This window comes from Micromys minutus (genome assembly GCF_963924665.1).
Source record: "Micromys minutus genome assembly, chromosome: 17".
NCBI classification, from domain to species: Eukaryota; Metazoa; Chordata; class Mammalia; order Rodentia; family Muridae; genus Micromys; species Micromys minutus.
Window position 1 is genome coordinate 26950279 of NC_137952.1, and position 20058 is coordinate 26970336.

General features: G+C 50.5%; 3 protein-coding genes across 6 annotated transcripts in view; 2 read left to right on the plus strand and 1 right to left on the minus strand.

The window, feature by feature from the left end:
* Nucleotides 1–777: 777 nt before the first annotated feature.
* GCHFR (GTP cyclohydrolase I feedback regulator) lies at nt 778–4653 on the plus strand. The gene is made up of 3 exons (XM_080931442.1): nt 778–880; nt 2256–2350; nt 4242–4653. Exons 1-3 carry the CDS (start codon nt 845–847, stop codon nt 4363–4365), a joined length of 255 nt encoding a protein of 84 aa, XP_080787568.1. The 5' UTR covers nt 778–844; the 3' UTR covers nt 4366–4653.
* Nucleotides 4654–4796: 143 nt separating this feature from the next.
* DNAJC17 (DnaJ heat shock protein family (Hsp40) member C17) overlaps nt 4797–20058 on the minus strand; it is a 32144-nt gene continuing 16882 nt past the window's right edge. The window contains exons 2-12 of one of the 4 annotated variants that reach the window (XM_080931303.1): nt 16880–16949; nt 16567–16625; nt 16228–16315; nt 14549–14634; nt 14239–14335; nt 12959–13002; nt 12521–12598; nt 11985–12065; nt 11419–11586; nt 8210–8330; nt 7867–8100 (exon numbers count right to left, since the gene is read on the minus strand). In XM_080931303.1, the coding sequence (XP_080787429.1) occupies nt 8250–8330; nt 11419–11586; nt 11985–12065; nt 12521–12598; nt 12959–13002; nt 14239–14335; nt 14549–14634; nt 16228–16315; nt 16567–16625; nt 16880–16949 (852 nt within the window). In that variant the 3' untranslated portion in view covers nt 7867–8100; nt 8210–8249. Of the gene's footprint in view, nt 4956–5529; nt 5729–7866; nt 8101–8209; nt 8331–11418; nt 11587–11984; nt 12066–12520; nt 12599–12958; nt 13003–14238; nt 14336–14548; nt 14635–16227; nt 16316–16566; nt 16626–16879; nt 16950–20058 lie in introns of those variants that run through there. The other 3 variants (XM_080931304.1, XM_080931302.1, XM_080931305.1) reach the window with 3 other exon arrangements.
* Nucleotides 7101–7764, plus strand: LOC308431733 (uncharacterized protein C15orf62 homolog, mitochondrial). Its single transcript, XM_080931306.1, has one exon. The coding sequence runs from the start codon at nt 7216–7218 to the stop codon at nt 7759–7761; it is 546 nt and encodes a 181-aa protein (XP_080787432.1). The 5' UTR covers nt 7101–7215; the 3' UTR covers nt 7762–7764.

A 20058-nucleotide genomic window follows, 5' to 3' on the forward strand; every position in this document is an offset into this window, starting at 1 on the left:
TCACTAAATTGTTGGGGTGCGAGAGCTGGTACGGGACAGGAAGAGGATCACATAAATAAATCAGACCAGTTAGGTAAGAAGTTCAGGTTTCCAGGCCAGGGGTGGAACGTGTCCCAGGGTGTGTTGTCTTTGCTTTTTAGGGAACCAATCAGAACGAGTTGATAGAAGTTGAACTGTCAACTTCTAGATAAGGGCGTGGTCCAACTAGCTGTGAACTCACCGCCCTCCCTAGGGTATCAGGCTCAGAGATCGAGGTTCCTGTGCCTCAGGTATTACCCTGTGATCTACGCGTGCTCCTGAGGCTCCCCGCAGGAGGAACCGGTTCCGCGCCTTTACAGCCAGCGGACTGGCACTCAGCCAAGAGCGCAGATAACGCGCAGACTTAATTTGCAGGATCATAGGCATGCAAGGACCCGCAGCCACACTTGAGAATGGCAGACCCCGGGACGCAGGACCTGACACTCGCGTTTAGCCTAGCTTAGCGCACCTAAGTTCTCAAGGGACGCGTCCTAGTGAGGACACTTCCCTTTGGTCCCCAGAGTAACTTTCGCTCTGCTGCGCTGTAGGGACAGGCGGGAAGCGGCTGGAATCCGTCGGACTTTGGAGCCTGAGCATGGAGGTGTTGCAGGAAGAGGGCAAAGGGGCGTCAGGCACCCTGGACGCCATGGCTACAACTGCTAGTGGAGTCCGCGGGGACACGCCCGCTTCCAGGTCTCTGGGGCGGCGGGACCGAGGCGCGCGCTCCTGATTGGCCCACGCAGTGTCCGCACCGCCGCCAAGCGCCGCCCGCGGACAGAGCAGGGAGTAACGGGACTGTGGTCGCGGGCAGCCCCAGCCACGCACCATGCCCTATCTACTCATCAGCACTCAGATCCGTATGGTGAGTACCTGGAGTGGGTGACTGCGACAGCCATCCTGAGGGACTTTACTGGTGGCCCTGCAACCAGCCCGCCACGACCCCGCGGCTCGGACACCGGGCAGGGTCAGGCGGCTGGGTGGGCGGGGTGTTCCGCGGGGACACCCACGACCCGAATCACAGGCGCTGCCGCCAGGGCCCGCACGGAGACAAAGCGGCGCGCACGGCGGCTACACCTGCAGCCCGGTCCAAGCGGGGCTCGTTCCCATGCACAGAGAGAACTCGGGCTAGAGGTGGAGAGGACTGCAGGCGGTCTGGACCGGAGCACCACAGGGGAGTCTGAGGTCACGCTTTTCTAGCGGAAGTTTCTTCAGCTGGGGCCCTGGGAGGGAGGTGGTACTGGCTGCTTTATAAGGTCTCCTCAAATCCCCTTTCAAGGGATACCTGATGTCCCCTCCCACAGCTCAACAGCAGGGCAGGCTACCTCTTCCAAGGCCCAGCAGTGTGTTACAGTAAAAAAATATTTACTGCAACAGCAGTGGGTACAAATTTAGCTCCCAGGGGATATAGCTAGACGTAGTGGGCTCATCATGAAACTAGAGAGGTCTGGGCAGTGCCCAGAAGGGAGTGCAAACCTGTATCTGGATTGCTGGGCACGTGCGCCTGTCTTCCTCCCCAAACAATAATTATTCTTTTAATTCTGTCTAAGTTTTGTGTATGTGTGTGTATATGTCTCATGTGGCACAGACTGGCCTCGTTTGTTATGTACTGGAGGCTAGACTTGATTCCCATTTGCTGGATTTACAGGCATGTCCCACCAGGCTTGGCTCTCTTAAATTACAGAGATTATTTGTTACTGGTGGTCTTGTCCGTCTGTCTGTCTGTCTGGGGCGTGGAGAGTTCAAGACAGGATTTCTCTGTGTAGGGCTATCTGTTCTGAAACTCTGTAAACCAAGCTGGTCTCAAACTCAAGAGATCCACCTGCTTCTGCCTCCTGAGTGCTGGGATCAAAGGAATGATCCACTATTGCCCGTCTAATGCTTGCCACATTTCACTTGTGCGCTCCTCAACTGACAAGCATGGTGTTCTTTCAGTCTTCAGGCTGTTATGAGTAGTTCTGTTAGGAACATATGGTGTTTTTCTTGTTGTTCTGTTTTTTATTTGGGTGTCAGCTGTAATCTGGGACGTTTACCTGCCCGGATACAATTTTTTTTTTTTTAATGTGGACATATGTTTTCATTTCCTTCATTATCCAGGTGATGCCAATACACAGGAAACCTGACGGGTGGCACCTGGCTTGAAAGCACCAATAGGCAGGCAGTGTTTAGAAGCATCAGGCAGCTTTTGGGGACGTCAGGGAGGGCACCTAGCTAAGCAGCTACTGTGGCTTACCTTGCAGGAGGTGGGCCCCACCATGGTGGGTGACGAGCACTCAGACCCAGAGCTGATGCGGCATCTGGGGGCCTCCAAGAGAAGTGTCCTGGGAAACAACTTGTAAGTCGTGGGAACCTCTGCGCCTCCTTTTCTCCCTGGCAGGGCCTTGTTCTGCTTTTCCCTTCACATAACCATCAAGCCCAGAGGCAACAGTCACTGGAGGGTTTGCTCTCATCTTCTGGAACAGCCTGTCCTGGGAATTTGGGGCTCTGGAAATGAACTGTTCTTGCCTTGTCCTCTCCCCTAAACTGGATCCCATCAACAAAGACAAGCCTCACCTTGAAGGGCTGGCTGAGTGACAGAGCCCGGCCCCAGAAACAGAGCAGGACACCTGGGTCCTCCTTTGAGCTCCTGGCTTCCTGGCACTTAGCCTCTTCTCTCAGGTTCCTTCACATCATCTCTGTGTCTAAACACTACTGCTTCCCTTTCTGCTCCCTTACCCGATGTCTTAGGGTTCTACTGCTGTGAAGAGACACCATGACCAAGCAGAGTTAGGTTAATCCATGACAGTCATGGTGGGGAGAATGGCAGCAGGCAGACAGGTGCTGGGGTCGGAGCTGAGAGCTTTATATTTTGATCTGCAGGAAGCAGTAGGAGAGGGAGGGAGAGGGAGGGAGAGGGAGAGGGAGGGAGATGGAGGGAGAGGGAGGGAGAGGAAGGAAAAAGAAGAGGGAGCACCTAGCATGTGCTTTTGAAACCTCAAAGTCCACACCCAGTGACCTCCCAATCCTTCTAATCCAATTCTTAGTCTTCCTAATGCCAAGACCCTTTAATACAGTTCCTCATGTTGTAATGACCCCAACCATAAAATTATTCCATTGCTACTTAACTGTAATTTTACTACTGTTATGAATCATAATGTAGATGTCTGGTATGCAGTACATGTGATATGTGACCCCAGTGGAAGGGTCATTTGATACCCTCCCCCAAGGGTATCAACAGTTGTGAACCACTGTTCTACTTCTTCTCAAACAGTTCCACTCCCTAGTAACTAAGCATTCAAATATTTTCATTGGAGTCATCAAACGACTTAAAAAAGAAAGCACTTAACTGGGGGCTTGCACTGAGTGAGCCCATAACCAAACCGGCAGGGATCATGGCAGCAGGCAGGCACAGCACAGTAGGGCTTACATCTAATCTACATGCAGAAGGCAGACACTGGGTCTGGAGTGGCCTTTTGGAAATTAAAAGCCCACTCCTAGTGACACAGCTCCACGGCCACACCTTCCTTTTTGCCCTCCCCACTTCTTTCTAAGGCCATACTTTCCAATCCTTCCCAGAAGAACAGTTCTACCAACTAGGGACCAAGCATTCAAACATATGAGCCTATTCGTTCAAACCACCACGCCCTCCCTGCTATTGGGGGAGACACACCAAGTGGGTTCAGGGATCTTAAGAAGAACTGTCAGAGACCCAAATGTAAGAAGGGAAGAGAGGAGACAAACAGATCCCAATCCCTTGGTCAAGGCATAGAGGAGTCACTCCTATCTCTTGCCATTAGACATTTGTTTCAAGATGCCAAGCTTGGGGTTTAGGCCCCTCATCTGCTTCATGCTTTTTACAAATCAAGGGAAATCAAACCTTCTCTGTGACACCGAATGGCCCATGGATCCAGGTGTTAACCTTTTTGCAACTTCAGGATTGCAGGGCAGCCCGAGAGTAGCCACAAAGGGCAGACTACTCAGTGGGTACTTAGACTGACACACAGCAGCTGCAGGGCTACCCTGGGGCCTGCTAATCTTGGCAGGCAGAGCTAACCAGCCTGTTTTCACATGTGTCAACAGAGTAATGGTATTTTCATCACACTGTTAAAAAGTGTATAGCAAGGAACAGAACAGAGGCTGTGGACTTCGTCTGTTACCAGGCAAGTGCCCAGCAAACAGGCTTGGCATTGAGTGAACACTAGCTTACACTGTATTTACCTCATGACACTCTCCTGGTCTCTTTACAGTTATGAGTACTACGTCAACGACCCTCCTCGAATAGTCCTGGACAAGCTGGAATGCAGGGGCTTCCGAGTGTTAAGCATGACAGGGGTGGGCCAGACGCTGGTGTGGTGTCTGCACAAGGAATGACCTGCTGGAGTGGACTTTGCATAGGGTATATATTCTTTGGAGGGACCTCCATGTGCCCTGTCCACAATCTTGCTTCACTGTCTGCCCTGCCTATGTCTTGGGCTGTGAACGGCCTCAGGAACCTTGCTTCAGTTGGTTGGGCACAGTAGCCCCTTGCCTGGAGCTTTCACCTTCCCTCAGCTACACCTAATCCTGGCTCTTGCTATAGGCCACATGCTGAAGCTGCCCCAACACAGTCCCTGGATCCTACACAGCTAATCCAAGCCAATAAAGGGCTCTCACAGTGGTTGTTCCTCAGTTGTTGTGCAGTGTCTCTTGAGATGTGCCAGTCTCTACTGGTCTATCCCCATCCATGGAAGAAGTCCTCGCAGATAGAGTCCAGCCTAAGAGGAAGAAAAGTAGACTGTTTTTAAAAAGTTTATTGGTGATGATTCAGAAAAGGGTGTGGGGTGGGAAGGCTGGAGCCGGGGCTACGTGGGCTGCCCCTCATCTTCCTGCTGCATCTGGGCGATCAGCTGCTGGCGCTCAGCTGCCTGGCGCATGCGCATCATGACGAGACTCTCATAGTCCCTTTCTGACAGCACTGAGCCCTGGAGACAGAAGAGACAGAGGAGTTAGGGCATCAGGATACAACTCCATAGATTATAGACTCAGTATAGTGCCAAGACAGAGCCAAGTCTAAAAGCCAAGGAGGGAAGGGCAGAGGAAGGGAAGGATCAGACATCTTGAATTCCAACTCCTCCAGGAGCCTTCAGAGAGAGCAGGCCTATGCTCCCCAGGCTGCACCAGCCCCCCTCAGCTCCCTTTACCCAGGACACCACATCTACCTACATCCTGCTCTGGTTCAGTCCTTTCTTGTCAATCACTCCCCCCCCCCCCCCCCCGTGCGGGCCTGGCCCTCCCCCTTCATTTCCTCTCAGCCCTTTATCTGACACTTTCCCTCCACCCATGGCTTCTGTCTGGCAGGTTTCCAACAGAGGATATCTGTGGTGCTGGGATCCCCAGGCTCTGCTGGACACAGACCAGAGCATTTCTCCGTGGTCTGGCTAATGCTCAGGATACAGAAGGGACACAGCTTCAAAGGGCCCCCCTAATCTGAGAAAAGCAAGCATGAGGTAGCCCAGCTTGCCTCATAAAAACACAGACCAGACCACTACAGCACAGGGTCCCTGGCTTTCTTTTGTGGTCTTGTGATCTGTGCAGGGGACTGCGGAAGGCGACCAATGAGTCAAGGCTGTGGGAAGTGAAGCAGCACTTCATTACGGCAGTCTGCGCGGCCCAGTCTGTCAAGAGCAGCACTGTGACTCAGATCACTTCCTCCCTTAGCACAGCTGGAGCTGTGGTACCATTGGCGATCCTACAGCTGATTAGAGAAATGGCAACCCGTCAGAGAGGCATGAAGGCAAGCCAGGACAGGGCTTGCAAACATGGTGTCTTGCAGGGGGCACCCCACATTGGTGCCCTCCCACAGAAGAAGGCTTGGAAGTCAGTGACCTAGGGAAGAAGTGGGGAGTGGCTGAAATTAGGTTGCCAGTCCCTGGCTGACTTGTTTGTAGTAAAGAGGCGCAGATAAAGAGGAAGTGATATACAGCCTGGTCTCCTTCCCTTATACCTCCCCACCACAAGAAATTCCCCCTACCAGCTACCCTCCCTCCAACCACTGGCAACTCATGGCAGCCTCACCGTCCTGGTCCCACCCGTAAGATGGTTCCCAAATGAACCGGAGGGAAAGGCTGGGAGCATCCTAGGAGCAGCAGGGCACTGGCCTTCTGCTGGGGTGAAGGAAGGAGAAAGCTGAGCAGCCCATACTGATGTCCCCGCTGTGGGGAAGGACAGTGTTCCTTCCCCAAGTTTGTATTGCTCTTCCAAGAAAACTTCAAGTCACCCTGGCATGCCCCCAGCACCTTGGGAGGAGCAAATCCTGTACAGGCATGGGGCTGTTCCCCGTTAACACACCCTCCACATCCTTCTCCACCATTCCTGTGGCCTGGCTAATAAGGGCCTGTCATCCAGCCTTGGGACTGAGTCACACACACACCAGCAAGTCTCCTCTCTTTCTTCCCTAACAATTGTTCCAAAAGCTGCCTTTCAATTAGTACGACCTCCCTGGGCTCCTCCCAGAGACATCTGGGGCTCGGCAGCCAGGCAGGCCTGCTGAGGTCACGGTGGCAGAGCACTGACTAGAAAGGAAGTAACCTGGTGACACACCAAGCAGGGCTGTCCCCAGACCAGTCCCCAGAGGAATCTGAAGCGTCCTACTGCCCTGGGGTGTTGGTCACAGCTGCCCCAATCGCAGCCTGTGGATGCTGCAATTACCTCAGAGCATGAAACTGGCTTCCCACCTGACTGAGTCAGCTGAAAACAAAACACATCTCTACCACACGCTGGCACAAACAGCCAAGCCACTAATCAGAGTCCCCAGATGCTGGCAGAGAGAGCACAGCCCTACATTGGCCAGGAGATCGACATATGCCAGGGATCACCAGAGAGAGGGTGAGCAGGGGCCCAGCCGCTGCCTGCCTGTGGAAGGAGTACGTGTTTCCCTGCCAGGATCCCAGCCCTGCCCACCAGCCCGGTGAGTACCGTGAGTACCGCTGCTTCCTTTGGGGTTTTCCACATGCCGTCAATCAAGTAACCAGGCCACTCTTCTCCAGGTGGGAGCTCGCAGTGCTCGAATCTCCTAGACAAACCTCCTCCTGCTAGACTTGTCTTACCACCCTGAGCAGAAACGCACAGCCTCTGCTGCTGGCCCTTGAAGGGTGTCCCCCTGGCTCCTGGCATTCTCTAACAAAAGATCACTAGCAACTGCTGAGCCCCTCTGTGGGGCTTCTCAGATGCCAGACTCACTGGATGACTCTCAGGAGCTCCATGGAGACTTGGCGGAAAGGCTCCTTCCGCAATGCCTCCTTTTTCAAGCGAATCACCCTTGGGCGGCCACGGAGACTGCAGCGACAGGGCAGCATACTTAGCCAGGCCAGCACTGCTGGTGGTGACCATGAGGAGTATAGCAACCGGGAAGTCATCCGGGAACTGCAAGGGAGGCCAGATGGCCGGCGTCTGCCCTTGTGGGGGGATGAGCATCCCCGAGCCACCCTACTGGCCCCACCCAAGCCCCCACGCCTCTACCGAGAGAGCTCCAGCTGCCCCAACATTCTGGAGCCCCCAGCAACCTACACTACTGCCTACTCGGCCACCCTGCCTTCAGCAATCTCCCTGACAGGGCCCCTCCATCAATGCCCAGAGGAGGGCCTTTTGAACACCCCCCATTTCTCGAGGGCAACAACTCCGGACCTCAGTGACCCTTTCCTCTCCTTCAAAGTGGACCTGGGGCTCTCACTTCTGGAAGAAGTTCTACAGATACTTAAGGAACAATTCCCAAGTGAGCCTCACTTCTGATCCTGGGGAGGGTGGTGAGAGCTGGGGTGACTGGAGGCGTGGAGCCTGTGGGACCCAGGGAAGGAAAGTACAACTTGGACTAAGGAACAGGTGGGGACCGGAAGCCACAGTTCTCCCTGCCCTCTGGCTGCTGACCAATCCTTCAAGTCACCCAGAGTGAAGGGACAAAAGCCAGCTGGGAATGTATGGGAGTCACTTTCTGGCAGGAACCCTGAAGGAAGCTGGAGAGGCCAGGAAAAGAAAGCCACAACCTGCAACCACAGGAACCAGTCAGAGGTCAGTGGAGAGCCAGGAGCAGGACTCAGACTGGGCAGAGCAGACAGTGGCATGCACCGGCCTCTAAAAAGCACATCAACAGAGAAGGCACAGGACAGGAAGATGTAGTCTAACCGAGATGAAAGGAAAGTGGGGAGGTCAGAGAGACAGGATTAGAAAAGTCACTACTTACTGCGAAGGACTGTTTAATGAAGGAGAAACAAACTGAAAAGTCAGCTCAGAGACTGGGGGATGGCTTCGTGGATATAGTGCTTGCTGTGCAAGCGGGAGGGCCTGAGCTTAGACCTCAGCACCTGCATAAAGAAGTGGGCATCTGTGCTAGCACATCTGGAATCTGTTGCTCAGGATGAAAAAACTAGGGATCCCAGGGGCAGCTGGCTGGTTAGATTGGCCAAATTGGCACAGTCCAGGCCCAGCAAGAGAGCCTGCCTCAGTAAACAAAACATGGAGAACAATTGAGAAAGACATCTGAAATCAACCTGTGACCTCCACTTCACACACACACACTATATAGACACAAACAAACAAAAATTCAGTTACTTTTCATCCTAGCCAATTTTTGTTTTTGAGACAAGGTCTCATATGTAGCGAGGGTGCTCTTGAACTTCTGATCCTCCACTTCCACCTCTGAGTGCTGGAACTGCAGGTGTGTGTCACCACACCCAGGTTTTTTATGTAACGCTGGGGATCAAATCTAGGGCTTCATGCATGCTAAGCAAGCACTCTCCCAAAATGAGCCACATGCCAGCACGCACACAAGTATACGCAGGTGCCTGCAGAGGGCAAAGGTGTTGAATGCTCCTGAAGCTAGAGTTGTTACAGGTAGTTGTGAGCCACCTGATGTGGGTGCTAGGAATTGAACTCAGGGCCTCTAGAAGACAGTATGTGTTCTTAATTGCTGAGCCATCTCTCCAGCCCACTAAGGCACGTTTTACATCAACAGCCACACATGATTGACAGCTACTGTGTTGGATGACAGAGCATAAACATTGGCCTGTTAGACCAAAGTCCACTGAATGGTGCTTCCATCAGAAGCATGGGTAAGGAAAGATGCCCCCCAGGCTGCAAGTGCAGGAGGGGCTGACACAGCAGGAGAGGTAGGCAGAAGAAAATGCAGGGGAAAGGCCCAACATCATTAGCCAACAGCATGAAACTCAAGCCGCCCACAGATCTGCAATCCCAGTGTTCCAGGAAGAAGCTCCTGGAACCAGCAGCTGCAGAGGAGTTCTCTGGGAACTACAGAAACAGTAGAGGGATAGCCAGATCAGGGAAAGGACAACGCACCACCAAGAGGCTCCAGAATCCTCCACCAGGCCCGGGACGCTTTGCCTTGCCCCAAACAGGCCAAGGCTACCGACTGTGCTGCTACCCTGCCCTGTGGCTTGGTCAGACCTGAATTTAGAGCCCAGAAGCACTGGACCATATGGGTCTGGCCTTCAGGCCACTCAAGTGTGAAAGAAGGGTAAAGGAAGCTGTGACACACACTGCCTCACACACCCACATCTGTGACATCTCTTTCCTGCTCCTGTGTCCAGCTTCAAGCCTCCTCTTGAAAGAGGAGGCAACCAATAAAGGTTTTTCTAATATGACCTACAGAGTATGATCTTGGATGTGAAATGCTGAAACTTACTAGTGGGGGGAAAAGGCCTCTTTTTAAGCTAGGATCCTGTAGTAAACAATTTGGTTTCTTTTTTTTTTTTTTTTTTTTTTAGGAGAGAAATATAAATATGTTTTTATTTCGATCCCACGTGTGATATGGGCTGCTCCAGACTGTTCGTAGCAGCTGACTATGATTTCCCTCGTGCTCTAGCAGGGGTGTGCTTTTGCCAGCTGCAGACAGTTTCTGCAATTGAGTGACATTTGAAATTCTGGGGCTTTTTTTAGAGAGTATAAATGCTAGGGGTCCTGAAAGGCAGGGTGGTTTGTTAAGTAGTCTTGCGCAAAGAAGAAGCAGTAATGGGAAGAAATGAGATATCCTGACTGGTGAAGTTCTCAGTGCCCCTAATTAGGGGTCTCTTTCCTCTCTATCATTTTCTCTCTCTAGTGTCAGAGGGTTAAAAGTGTGGAAGAACCCACAGAGTGGCAAAGACAGCTACAGGATCCTGAGCTGACCTACACTACTTCATGTTCCTCCTCTATCAGGACCTGGACAGTGATGAGAATGGCCACCACAGAGTCTAATGTTTGAATGCCTAGTCCCCAGTTGGTGGAACTGTTTGGGAAGGATTAGCAGGTGGAGCCTTGTCAGAGGAGGTGTGTCACTGAGGCCAGGCTCTGAGGTTTCAGTCAGCTCTCTCCCTGCCCTGTAGTTGGTATTTCAGCATGTAAGCTCTCGGCTACTATTCTGGTGTCTTGCCTACCTGCTTGCTGCCATGTTCCCTACAGCAATGGTCACGGACTCTACAACCTTCTGGAACCGTAACCCCCCCCCCAAATTAAATGCTTTCTAAATTGCCTTGGTCCTGGTGACAAAACTGTCACAGCAATAGAAAATAACCAAGACTGACACACTCCCTCAAAGGTTCCAACCTCTCAGGCAGGCATCCTGATAACTCTCTGAGAAGCTGTAGATATGTCAACAGGTACCCAGGCAGTTTCAGAGAAGAAAAAAGCTCCTGCCCCCAAGGCAATCATCTTTCCAGCAGGAGCTTATGCCCCAACCTCTGCAGTCAGGCTAAAAAACTGGACCAAGAAGGACAGAGTGAACAAGTCATGGTGTTCTAAGGACTGGGAGGCAGCCCCAGGCCCACAGTTGCAGAAAGTTAACACTTCACCATAAGTGGAGTTCCAGATATAGCTCCCCAGGTTCAACATGGGATTGGGTGTTATTTCCAGAGTCAGTTTGTGAGGGGAAAGCCGGAGACACAGCTGAAAAACAGAAGTGCTAGGAAAACACCACTGCTCTAGCTGCCTGCCTTCTGCCTCTTCACCCAACACTGGGTTTCCTAAACTGAAATCCTGTACATCATGACCAAGGACAAACAAAAGCCCTCTTGGTAGGTTGAGGGCTCCAACAGGAGACACACATGAAGGGTAAGCAAAGGCCAACTTTCTTGTAGCCTTGGAGGTGTACTTCAGTAGCAGAGTGTGGGCTAATTATGAGCAAGACTCTGGTTTTGATCCCAGTGCCAGAGAGAGAGGGAGGAGGTGGAAGGGGAGTAGAGAAGAGAAGAAAAAAGTAAAGAAATAACATAGGATAAGGCCCTCTGGTGCCCAGAGAGAAAAGGCATGAACAGGGAGTCAGCCTCTTGCCTGAGCTGCAAACCCAGCCCCACCCTCACCCAAGTGTATTTGTATCCAGGTTGAGAAGAAAGAGCATAGAGAGGAGCAAAAGGTCCCAAACCCCAAGCAGACCCAGCTGGTTGAGTCCAGGCTTTTTACCTTTGATAGTCCTGGGGGGCTGGGGTTCATGGTGCCCTGGGGCTGTCCTTCCAACCAGGAAACCTTCAGAGGGTTGTCAGCCAGGCCCACTTCATTTCTGACAGCCAGCTCCTGCCAAACAGAGTATCCAGTCTCTGTCCCATCCGGTCCAGGTCTAAGGGGCTCTTTCTAGCCCACAGAAAGAGTAAAACCAACATTATCATCCTCCAAGCAGAGTTGGGCAACTTCAGCAACCTGCAATCAGTGGTATGCTGGAGTTCTGAACCTTATGGGAAAATGGAAGAGATGCACCTTCTGATTTGAAAACACACACACACACAAAAAAAAAAAAAAAAAAAAAAAAAAAAAAACCCATTCAGGGTGGAGTGGCCATGCTGGTGCAGGGTGGAAGGTGTGGTATGAAGCCGGTCAGAGCAAAATTAGTCAGACTTTTTGGAAGATTCAACTCTTGAACTGGCCTAAAGATCCAGTGCAGTAAGGGTCACCCAATTAGGAGGACCCATGAAATTGGGACCCTGCTCAGCATGACAGGATACCAACAGCCCTCAAACCCATACAGCACTCACCGCAGCCCTGACCGTTGCAAACTCCACTATGGCGTTGCCTGCCTTCTTTCTGGAAAGTACCAGGTTGAGAACCTCCCCATACTGTGGGAAGAAGAGAGCCATAAAAGTTTAACTGGGCACACAGCATGACCCATTGGACTACAGCCCAACCTTGAGTTACTTCTAGGGACTCAGAGGAATAAGATTGGAGAGGAGTTGTTTTCCCTTCCCACGGCACACAGGACAGACAGCAAAGGAGAGGTGGGCAGAGCACTGAGACCTAGGCTAGCACACAGCACAGCGGTCTCAATGTCTTAAAGCGGGGATGCAGGAGGTGTCCGACAGCCAGCTAAACCCTGTGCTTCAAGGAAAGGGCTAGGCTTAGGCAGGAAAGGTGAGCAGAACAGAGGGGCATATGATTACTCAGATGATGGGAGAACTGGCCTAGGAGAGTCTCTAGCCTTATCCATGATTATGAGACAGGCAAGAGAGGTGAAGTTTGGGGCATTTGGTTCCTTGGGCTGAGGCAGGAGGTGGCAGATGTCCCTGGAGCTTACCTTTTGTAAAAGCCTCAGGAGGACATCTCTGGAGTAGCCACCTTGGGACTCATCCTCCTTCTTGCACTTCCACTTTAGCTACAAAGACAACATCAGCATCAACCACAGCAGACCACACAGGTGAGCCTGCTACTCTAAGCAGACACCTGCTGCTCTCAGGGTCTGGTAATTTAACCGCCCAGAGCACGTTCCCTGTGGAAACAGAGGAACAGCCTGAGCAGTCTTATTGACACTGTGGACTATAAGTACCCATCTCAAATGGCTTTTGAGGATGCCTTGCCTACACCGCCAATGTTACAGCCACTTGGTGTGGCAAGCTCTGAGAAGCAGTCCTAGGGTCCGGGCCCAGGATGATGGAAGGATGGGTAGTTATCCATAGGGTAGGGCCTGTCCTTGCTGAGAGCTGTCACACTGTGATTACAGGTACTGAAGACTCACCTTTAGTTTGGGGGTTCCTTTGCCTTCAGTATTTTCTGTTTTTCCTAAAAATATTGGAAAAAGAAGAAAAGTAAAATTTCAGAGTTCGAGGTCTCCCAAAGGAGAGGTGGCACCAAGCCGGAGGACTGACCCATAAAGGCTTTTTGCTATTCATGTCCAAGGGTGATGCCTCCCCTATCCTGGTAAAGGGTCTTGCGGGGAAGCGAGATGCTATCCCACCCCATTTCTAGATAGCCTGCTCAGCCACTTCATGAAGGTTGCCTCTTAGCTCTCACAAAGGAAAAAGTAGAAACACGTCCTAGAGTCAGAGGCAAACAGACCACTCAGTTCCTCTGAGGCCAGGTACCCCAAGGCCTTTCCCTGTTGGGGAAATGAAGGGGGAAAGGGGATAATAAAGGATATTTTAAATAGGTATGGGGGGATATAGGATGACAGGATAAAAGGTAGATAACTGAACCTACTAGTCTCAAATATTTTACATAGCATGGATTATTCTATATTGATAGAAGTGTAAGGTCATTTGGTTCAATTCTTGCTTAATGTTTTGTATGCAACTCATGAAAGCGACTTACAAACTGTTTATGGTAATTAGAACTGGAAGTTAGTAGTCAGGCACCTAGAAATAACCTAACCCGTAGTCTTGTTAGGCACTAGTTTAGTTAATTATGGAAATAAGCTTTATTTAGTCTCTTGTATATGGTTTCAAAGTTAATTGGATAGTAAATAGCTAGAAACAAGCAATGTTTGTTCAGATATATGATACACAGACAGACAGACAGACAGATAGGTATAGATGGTCTTGAAATACTTCAGAGATCTACAGAATATGGCATTTAAGATGCTGCTCCTGGTTGTTTGACAAGAAGTTGGAGATATCACGATGAGGAAGATTAGATTTGCCCCAAGGAACCCAATGTTCACAGTCAGCAGGAAGTAGCCTACAGAGGACTGTGCTCTCTCTCCCCTCTAAACTTCTTTCTCTCCTACCTAGTGCTGGGGTGGGAAGGAGGGCAGGTATAAGAGCCCAATAAAACAGTAAAACAAATAACACCAACATTTCCCCCTGAGATCTGCTCTGGGACCTGTAAAAAGCACAAAGTCTCCTACAAATTGATATGCCACAGTAGGATGCTGTGGAAGACCGTGGGTTATTCACAGGGCTCTGGTAGGTGGGCCTGCCATAGTCAGTCCATGAAGCAGCCGACTTCAGCCGAAAGGCTACTAAATACCACAAGGTGCGCTCGCCCTGGAGGAGACATGGAGTGTATACTCTCTCTCACCTCTCAGCCTCTGTTCTCGGTCCTGGCGGATCTGCTCCTGGATCAACCTCTGCTGCTCTTCCAACTGACGGGAGCCTTCTTCTCGAAGTCGAGCAATCTGCAGAGCAGGAGGCGGAGGGGTGACAATTCTGTGCAGATCCAATTCCAGGTTGGCTCACCTTGTAAAGGTCCCTGAGAGGTTCCACCTGCAAGCTAGGGCTCAGCGACCTGCGGGTGGGACAAATCACCCAGCTCCCACAGAAGAGCCAACGAGCAAGCTCTCCCCACACAACAGCTACTCACCCTCAGGCCAGCGGGTCTGGGTGCTCACCTCCTGCTCTAGTGTGGTCGTGCTCCTGCTCTCCTCCTCTTCCTCAGTCCCCTGGGCCTGGGCCCGCCGCTCCCTGGCCTCCAAGTCTAGGTGCAAGGATTGAGTGGTCCAATTTCTAGTCTGCATGTCTATTATAGCCTCAGCCCACCCCAGCTCTGGCTGTTTTCCCAACACCTCAAACAAGATGGGCACCATACAGCAACTCCACCCATATCTTGCTGTGCCCAAACATCCCCAGTTACTTTTCATTGCAAAGGGACATACACAGAAGAGACATGGGCTCCAGCCAAGCAGCCATGGGTCTAGAAGAGTTAAAACAGCTCACACTGACCAATCAGGTTCTGTCCGGAAAGGGGCAGAGTGTACAGGTGGGTCCTATGGCCTGCTGTTACTGTGGTTTGGCACTGCAAGCTGGCCTGGGCCGTACCTCAGTTCATCTCCCATCACTGAACTCAAGTTGTCACTGTGTCCCTTCCTCACTCTCCTCTGCCAAGCTTTACTGTGGCCTGTGTTCTAGTGGCCTCTCTCAGCCAGCCAGACTGCTGCTGGTATACTCCACATCCCAAGCCCTGTGCCAAGCTAACTGTTGTAACAAACCCTTCTCTCTGCCTACCTGATTTACCTAAAACTTCCTTCCCTTTGCCTCCCATCCCATTCCCCACCCCCTTTTTTAAAGATTTATTTATTTTATGTATATGAGTACACTGTGGCTGTCTTCAGACACACCAGAAGAGGGTATCAGATCTCATTACATATGGTTGTGAGCCACCATGTGATTGCTGGGAATTGAACTCAGGACCTCTGGAAGAGCAATCACTACTTTTACCACTGAGCCATCTCTCCAGCCCCTCCCACCCCAGTTTTGACCTTGTACATGCTAAGCAAGTATTCTATCATAAAGCTATACCCAGCTGTTTGGTAGATTCATGATTGAATTGGGGCTGGTGAGATGACTGGACAGACAAATGGACTAGCTGCCAAGCATGATGACTTGAGTTGCCTCGTGAGCCCACAAGGTGGAAGCAGAGAACTGGTTCTTGCAAGTTGTCTTCTGACCTCTACGGACACTGTAGCATGCACATGTATATTCACATACCAAAAAAATAAATGTAAAACGTGTCTTTAGAAGTTCAACTATACTATGCTCCCTTGGAGCTCTGGGGAAGTGTCCCAGAGTACAGGGTGAGTACAGGGGTTGGACTGATGGGGAAGAGGCAGCTCCGCTGGAGGTCAGAACACTGACTTCACTCAAGCTCAGTGTAGGCCCCCACTCCGGCAAGTCTCCGGACTTTAAAGATATATCTATTGTTACTTTTATGTGCATGAGTGTTTTGTCTGCATGCACGATCTGTACGCCTGGTACCTGCAGACATCAGAAGATAATTCCAGATCCCTGGAACTGAGTTACAGGTGGTCGTGAGCTGTCATGTCAGCTAGGAACTGTACCCCGGCTCTCTGGCTGAGCAACAAGTGCTTTTAACCACTGAGCCACATCTCCAACCCTAAGTGTCTTAACTTTAGTAGTAAATCTAGTAACCAATATCATTTCTGAGAGTGCCTTTAGGACCCAACCTTACCAAACAGTTTTGCCAGGACCTGGGAAAGGCTCTAAAAATGAAGGTTAGGGAGACTAACAGCAAGGGAAGCCAGAGGTCAGCCAGCCTGGCCAGGTCTCCTACCAAGCTTCACTTTCTTCCTGTTCTCGTCAAGTCTCTGGGTCCTCTCTGCGGCCTGCTTCCTGGCTTTCCTCACCTTGTCATACGCAGCCTGACCAAAACACAAAAGCAAACAAACAAACAAACCAGAGCAGAGTTGGCCAAAGAAAAAGGGCAGAGCTCCAGGCATCTTCCTGGCCCCTGCTCAACCCAGAGTTATCAGATTTCTCTTATCCTAGAGCTACTGAAGCCTGCCCTGCCCCCCTCCCCCTTAGCTTCTGAGATGCACAAGATTAGGTCTGTTCTAGGCAGCAGCAGTCTCTAGTCACTGAGGACAGTTCAGTTAAAGATGGTGGTACTTACCCTGGCTGCAGAATCAGTCAGTACTTCCAAGGCCTGGGAAAGCTGGTGGAAGAGTTCAGCTACACACACAAGGACAAAAAAGGAAGGAATGAAGCTCAGTGTGATGTTGTGCTTCCTCAGTGGAATACTTCAAAGAAGCCACAGCAGGCCAACAATGAAGGTTAAGTACATTCACAACCGACTGTATAACCCCACCACCTGAAGACACACAGTGGCTCAAGGCAGGTCGTGTGTGTCCACACCAACAGCACAGACACACACAGCTGAGTTCAGGGGAGCAGGTCTCTTCCTCCCCAGGTCCTGAGAATCTCACCTGCTCTGGGGTTATCTGGATTTTTGTCTGGATGGCAGGAGAGTGCTTTTTGCCTGTATGCCTTCTTCACCTAGAAGAGTCAAGAAAACAGAATCAGTCACCCTCCCTGAGGGACAACGGGAAAGCCTAAGCGATGTAGGGATCAGTCCTATGCCACCTATAAGAGGCTGTGGCTCCCTGTTCACAGTCCCCACGACACTTGCAATGAGATGGCAAAGGCCATGGAGGGAGCTGCCCCTGGCATCAGCAGTCCTCTCACTTGGCCCTTCTCTCACTCTTGGTGGGCCCGCGGCTACAGCAACCTTCTGATAGAAAGTGCAGCTGCCAAGCTTTGCTATACACACTTACCTGTTTTTATGCACCTTGTGTTCTTGTGTGTGCTTGCACGCCACAGTGTGCACGTGGAAATCAGAAGATAGCATATGATACTCAGGTGGCCTGGTGAGGTGCCTTTACTCACTGACCCATCTTGGTGACCTTATCTGTTACATCTTAAAATATACTTTCCCTTTGACTCAGCCTAGGATTTGAACTTGAGAGGAACGACTAAATATATAAAGATGCTCAATGCAATAATAGTTAGTGGAACTAGCAAAACCTCCACCTCCGGGGTACCCATGAAAAGCACGACAGTGGCCTGGTGTTACGGTAGTAATGTCTGTAGCCCAGCTCTAAGGAGGCAGAAGCAGGAGATCAAGAGTTCAAGGTTGTCTTGGGCTATATTTAATAAGTCGCAAGCCAGCCCAGGCTACATTAGACTCTATCTTGAAACCAAATCAAAACAAAAGAGAACAAACAAAGTAATCACTACAGGAGCTGGGAGCATGGGGCTGAAGGGATGACTCAGTGGGTGAGGGCGCTTGCTGTCAAGTCAGACATTCTGAGTCCAATCCCTGGAACCTACCAGTGAAAGGAGAAAACCAGTTCCTACAAGGTTGCCCTCCAACTGTCACAGGCACTCCATGGCACATACACATACGTACTCCTACACATAACATACAATAAGTAAATATCACTTTAAATTCATTTTTATTTTTTGGGACAAGTTCTCTCTACATAGCTCTGGCTATACTGGAACTCACTGTGTAGACCAGGCTGTCCTAGAACCTACATAGATCTTCTGCTTCCTGAGCCCTGGGAATAAAGGCAGGCACCACCACATCCAGCTTAAAAAATTAAGAGAAAAACCAGTAATCAAAACTATGTCTACAATAACCCGTCTACGGGTTGTTTGTCTTTTCTGTTTTGTTGTTGCTGTTCAAGACAGGGTTTCTCTGTGTAGCCCTGGCTGGCCTAGAACTCACTGTGTAGACCAGGCTGGACCTAAACTCTGAAATCCACCTGTTTCTGCCTCCCAAATTCTGGGATTAAAGGTATGCGCCGCCAACACCCAGGTTGAGTTTAAAAATTGCAAGCAATTAAACAGTTAAGACAACTGGCCAGGCACATCAGAGTAGCAGAAGAACTCTCAGAGGGTAAGGAGTGATGGCTCAGGCCTGTAACCCAAGCTGGGAGGCTAGGCAGACAGGCTGTCCATGTCTGAGACAGCAGTGGGTATAGGTGAGCTCCAGAGACCCTGTCTCAAAACAACAAAATCCAAAAACTATTTCTAGATGGATGGGCGGGGATTGGGGGTGAGTGGGGGAATCATAGGCATGCACAAAAGAGGGGGTGTTCCAACAATGTCTTGATGTCACGTAGAACCAAGCTAACTGAATTTACTGTGTAGTCCAGGTTTTTATGTACCTTTAAATGTACCCTGTTTCTGCCCAGCCTCCCAAGTGCTACAACTACACCTATCTACGACCAGGCCAAACTCTAGCATTTCTTCTTTTTGCAAAAATTAAAAAGCAGGGCCTGGAGAAATGGCATTTGCTACTCTTGTAAAGAACTGGAATCACTTCCGAGCGTCCGAGGGGTTGCTTATAACCATCTATAATTCTTAACTCCAGGGGATCTGGTGCCCTCTTCTGGTCTCTAGAGACACTGCATGCACATGCACAGACAAGCCTGCAGGTAAAACACATAAAAATAAGTGAACCAAAACTGGCTGAGGTTCTTTCATGTATGGCCTTAGACGTTTCCCAGAAAGTGGTACAGAACCACAGAACTTGACTCCGCTTCTGAGCTCTCTGCATCTCACTTGTGTTCTGTACAGGTTACCTACTGCTTAAACTCAGGGAGGAGCAGCTCAGCACTCTGGCTTCCTGGTTTCTCAGAGAAAACTAACACCACCTCTACACTCAAGTGAGCTAAATAAGACCTTCAGAGGCAGGCAGCCAGCATCTCCCAGGAGAGTCCACCCGACTCAAACTACCTCGGTGCCGAGCCCCAGATCTCTAAGGTTGTGCTGCCACCTGCTGGGCTGAGCCAGCCCCACACTCATACCTGCCGGGGCTATTCTGGTTTTCTAGATTGAACTTGAACCTGAGGATCGGACTTACATTCCTGTTGGCCTATCTTCTCAACTGCCTACCTATGCATACCCCAGAGCACATGCTCATGACCCCAGTACAATGGGCTAGGCATGAAGGCTTCACATCTGTAACCCCAGCCGTCTGGACACTGGGCCAAGAAAATTGGAAGCTCTGGACTAGACTAGGTTACAGAAGGAGAACATAACTAGACATTCCTCTCGTCCAAAAACCCAACGCAACAATAAGGAAAGAGACAGCCTGCCAGGTAGCCTCACAAGTACAATCCTGACCTCCGGGTTGCACGGAATCTGTCTTTCCTCCTCCATGGAGCCCAAGGCAGCATCTCCCTTATTTTTATTTTCCTGGGGTTCTTGAATGGGGTTCCCACTGTGCTGACCTGGCTGGCCTGGAATTTGATGTGCAGATCAGCCTACTGGCACTATAAAGATGGCCCGCCAGACCCCGCCCCACCTCTTTTACTTTTAAGCCAAGCTTTATTAACCATTTTCAGATATGTGCGTATGTACATATGAGACCTGTCCTAAAAAGAAAAAAATACACATAATAAGAAAAAATGTTGACCACATACAAATCAAAAGGTATTTTCAGCTACTGACAAAAAAAAAAAAAAGGATTTTAGCCGTGTGCAATGGTTCAGTTTAGAGCACCAGATGCTCTTGAGAGGGGTCCCGGCTCAGTTCCCAGCACCCAGACTCTGAGGCTCACTGTAACTCCAATTTTAGGAGAGCCAAAGTCTTTTTT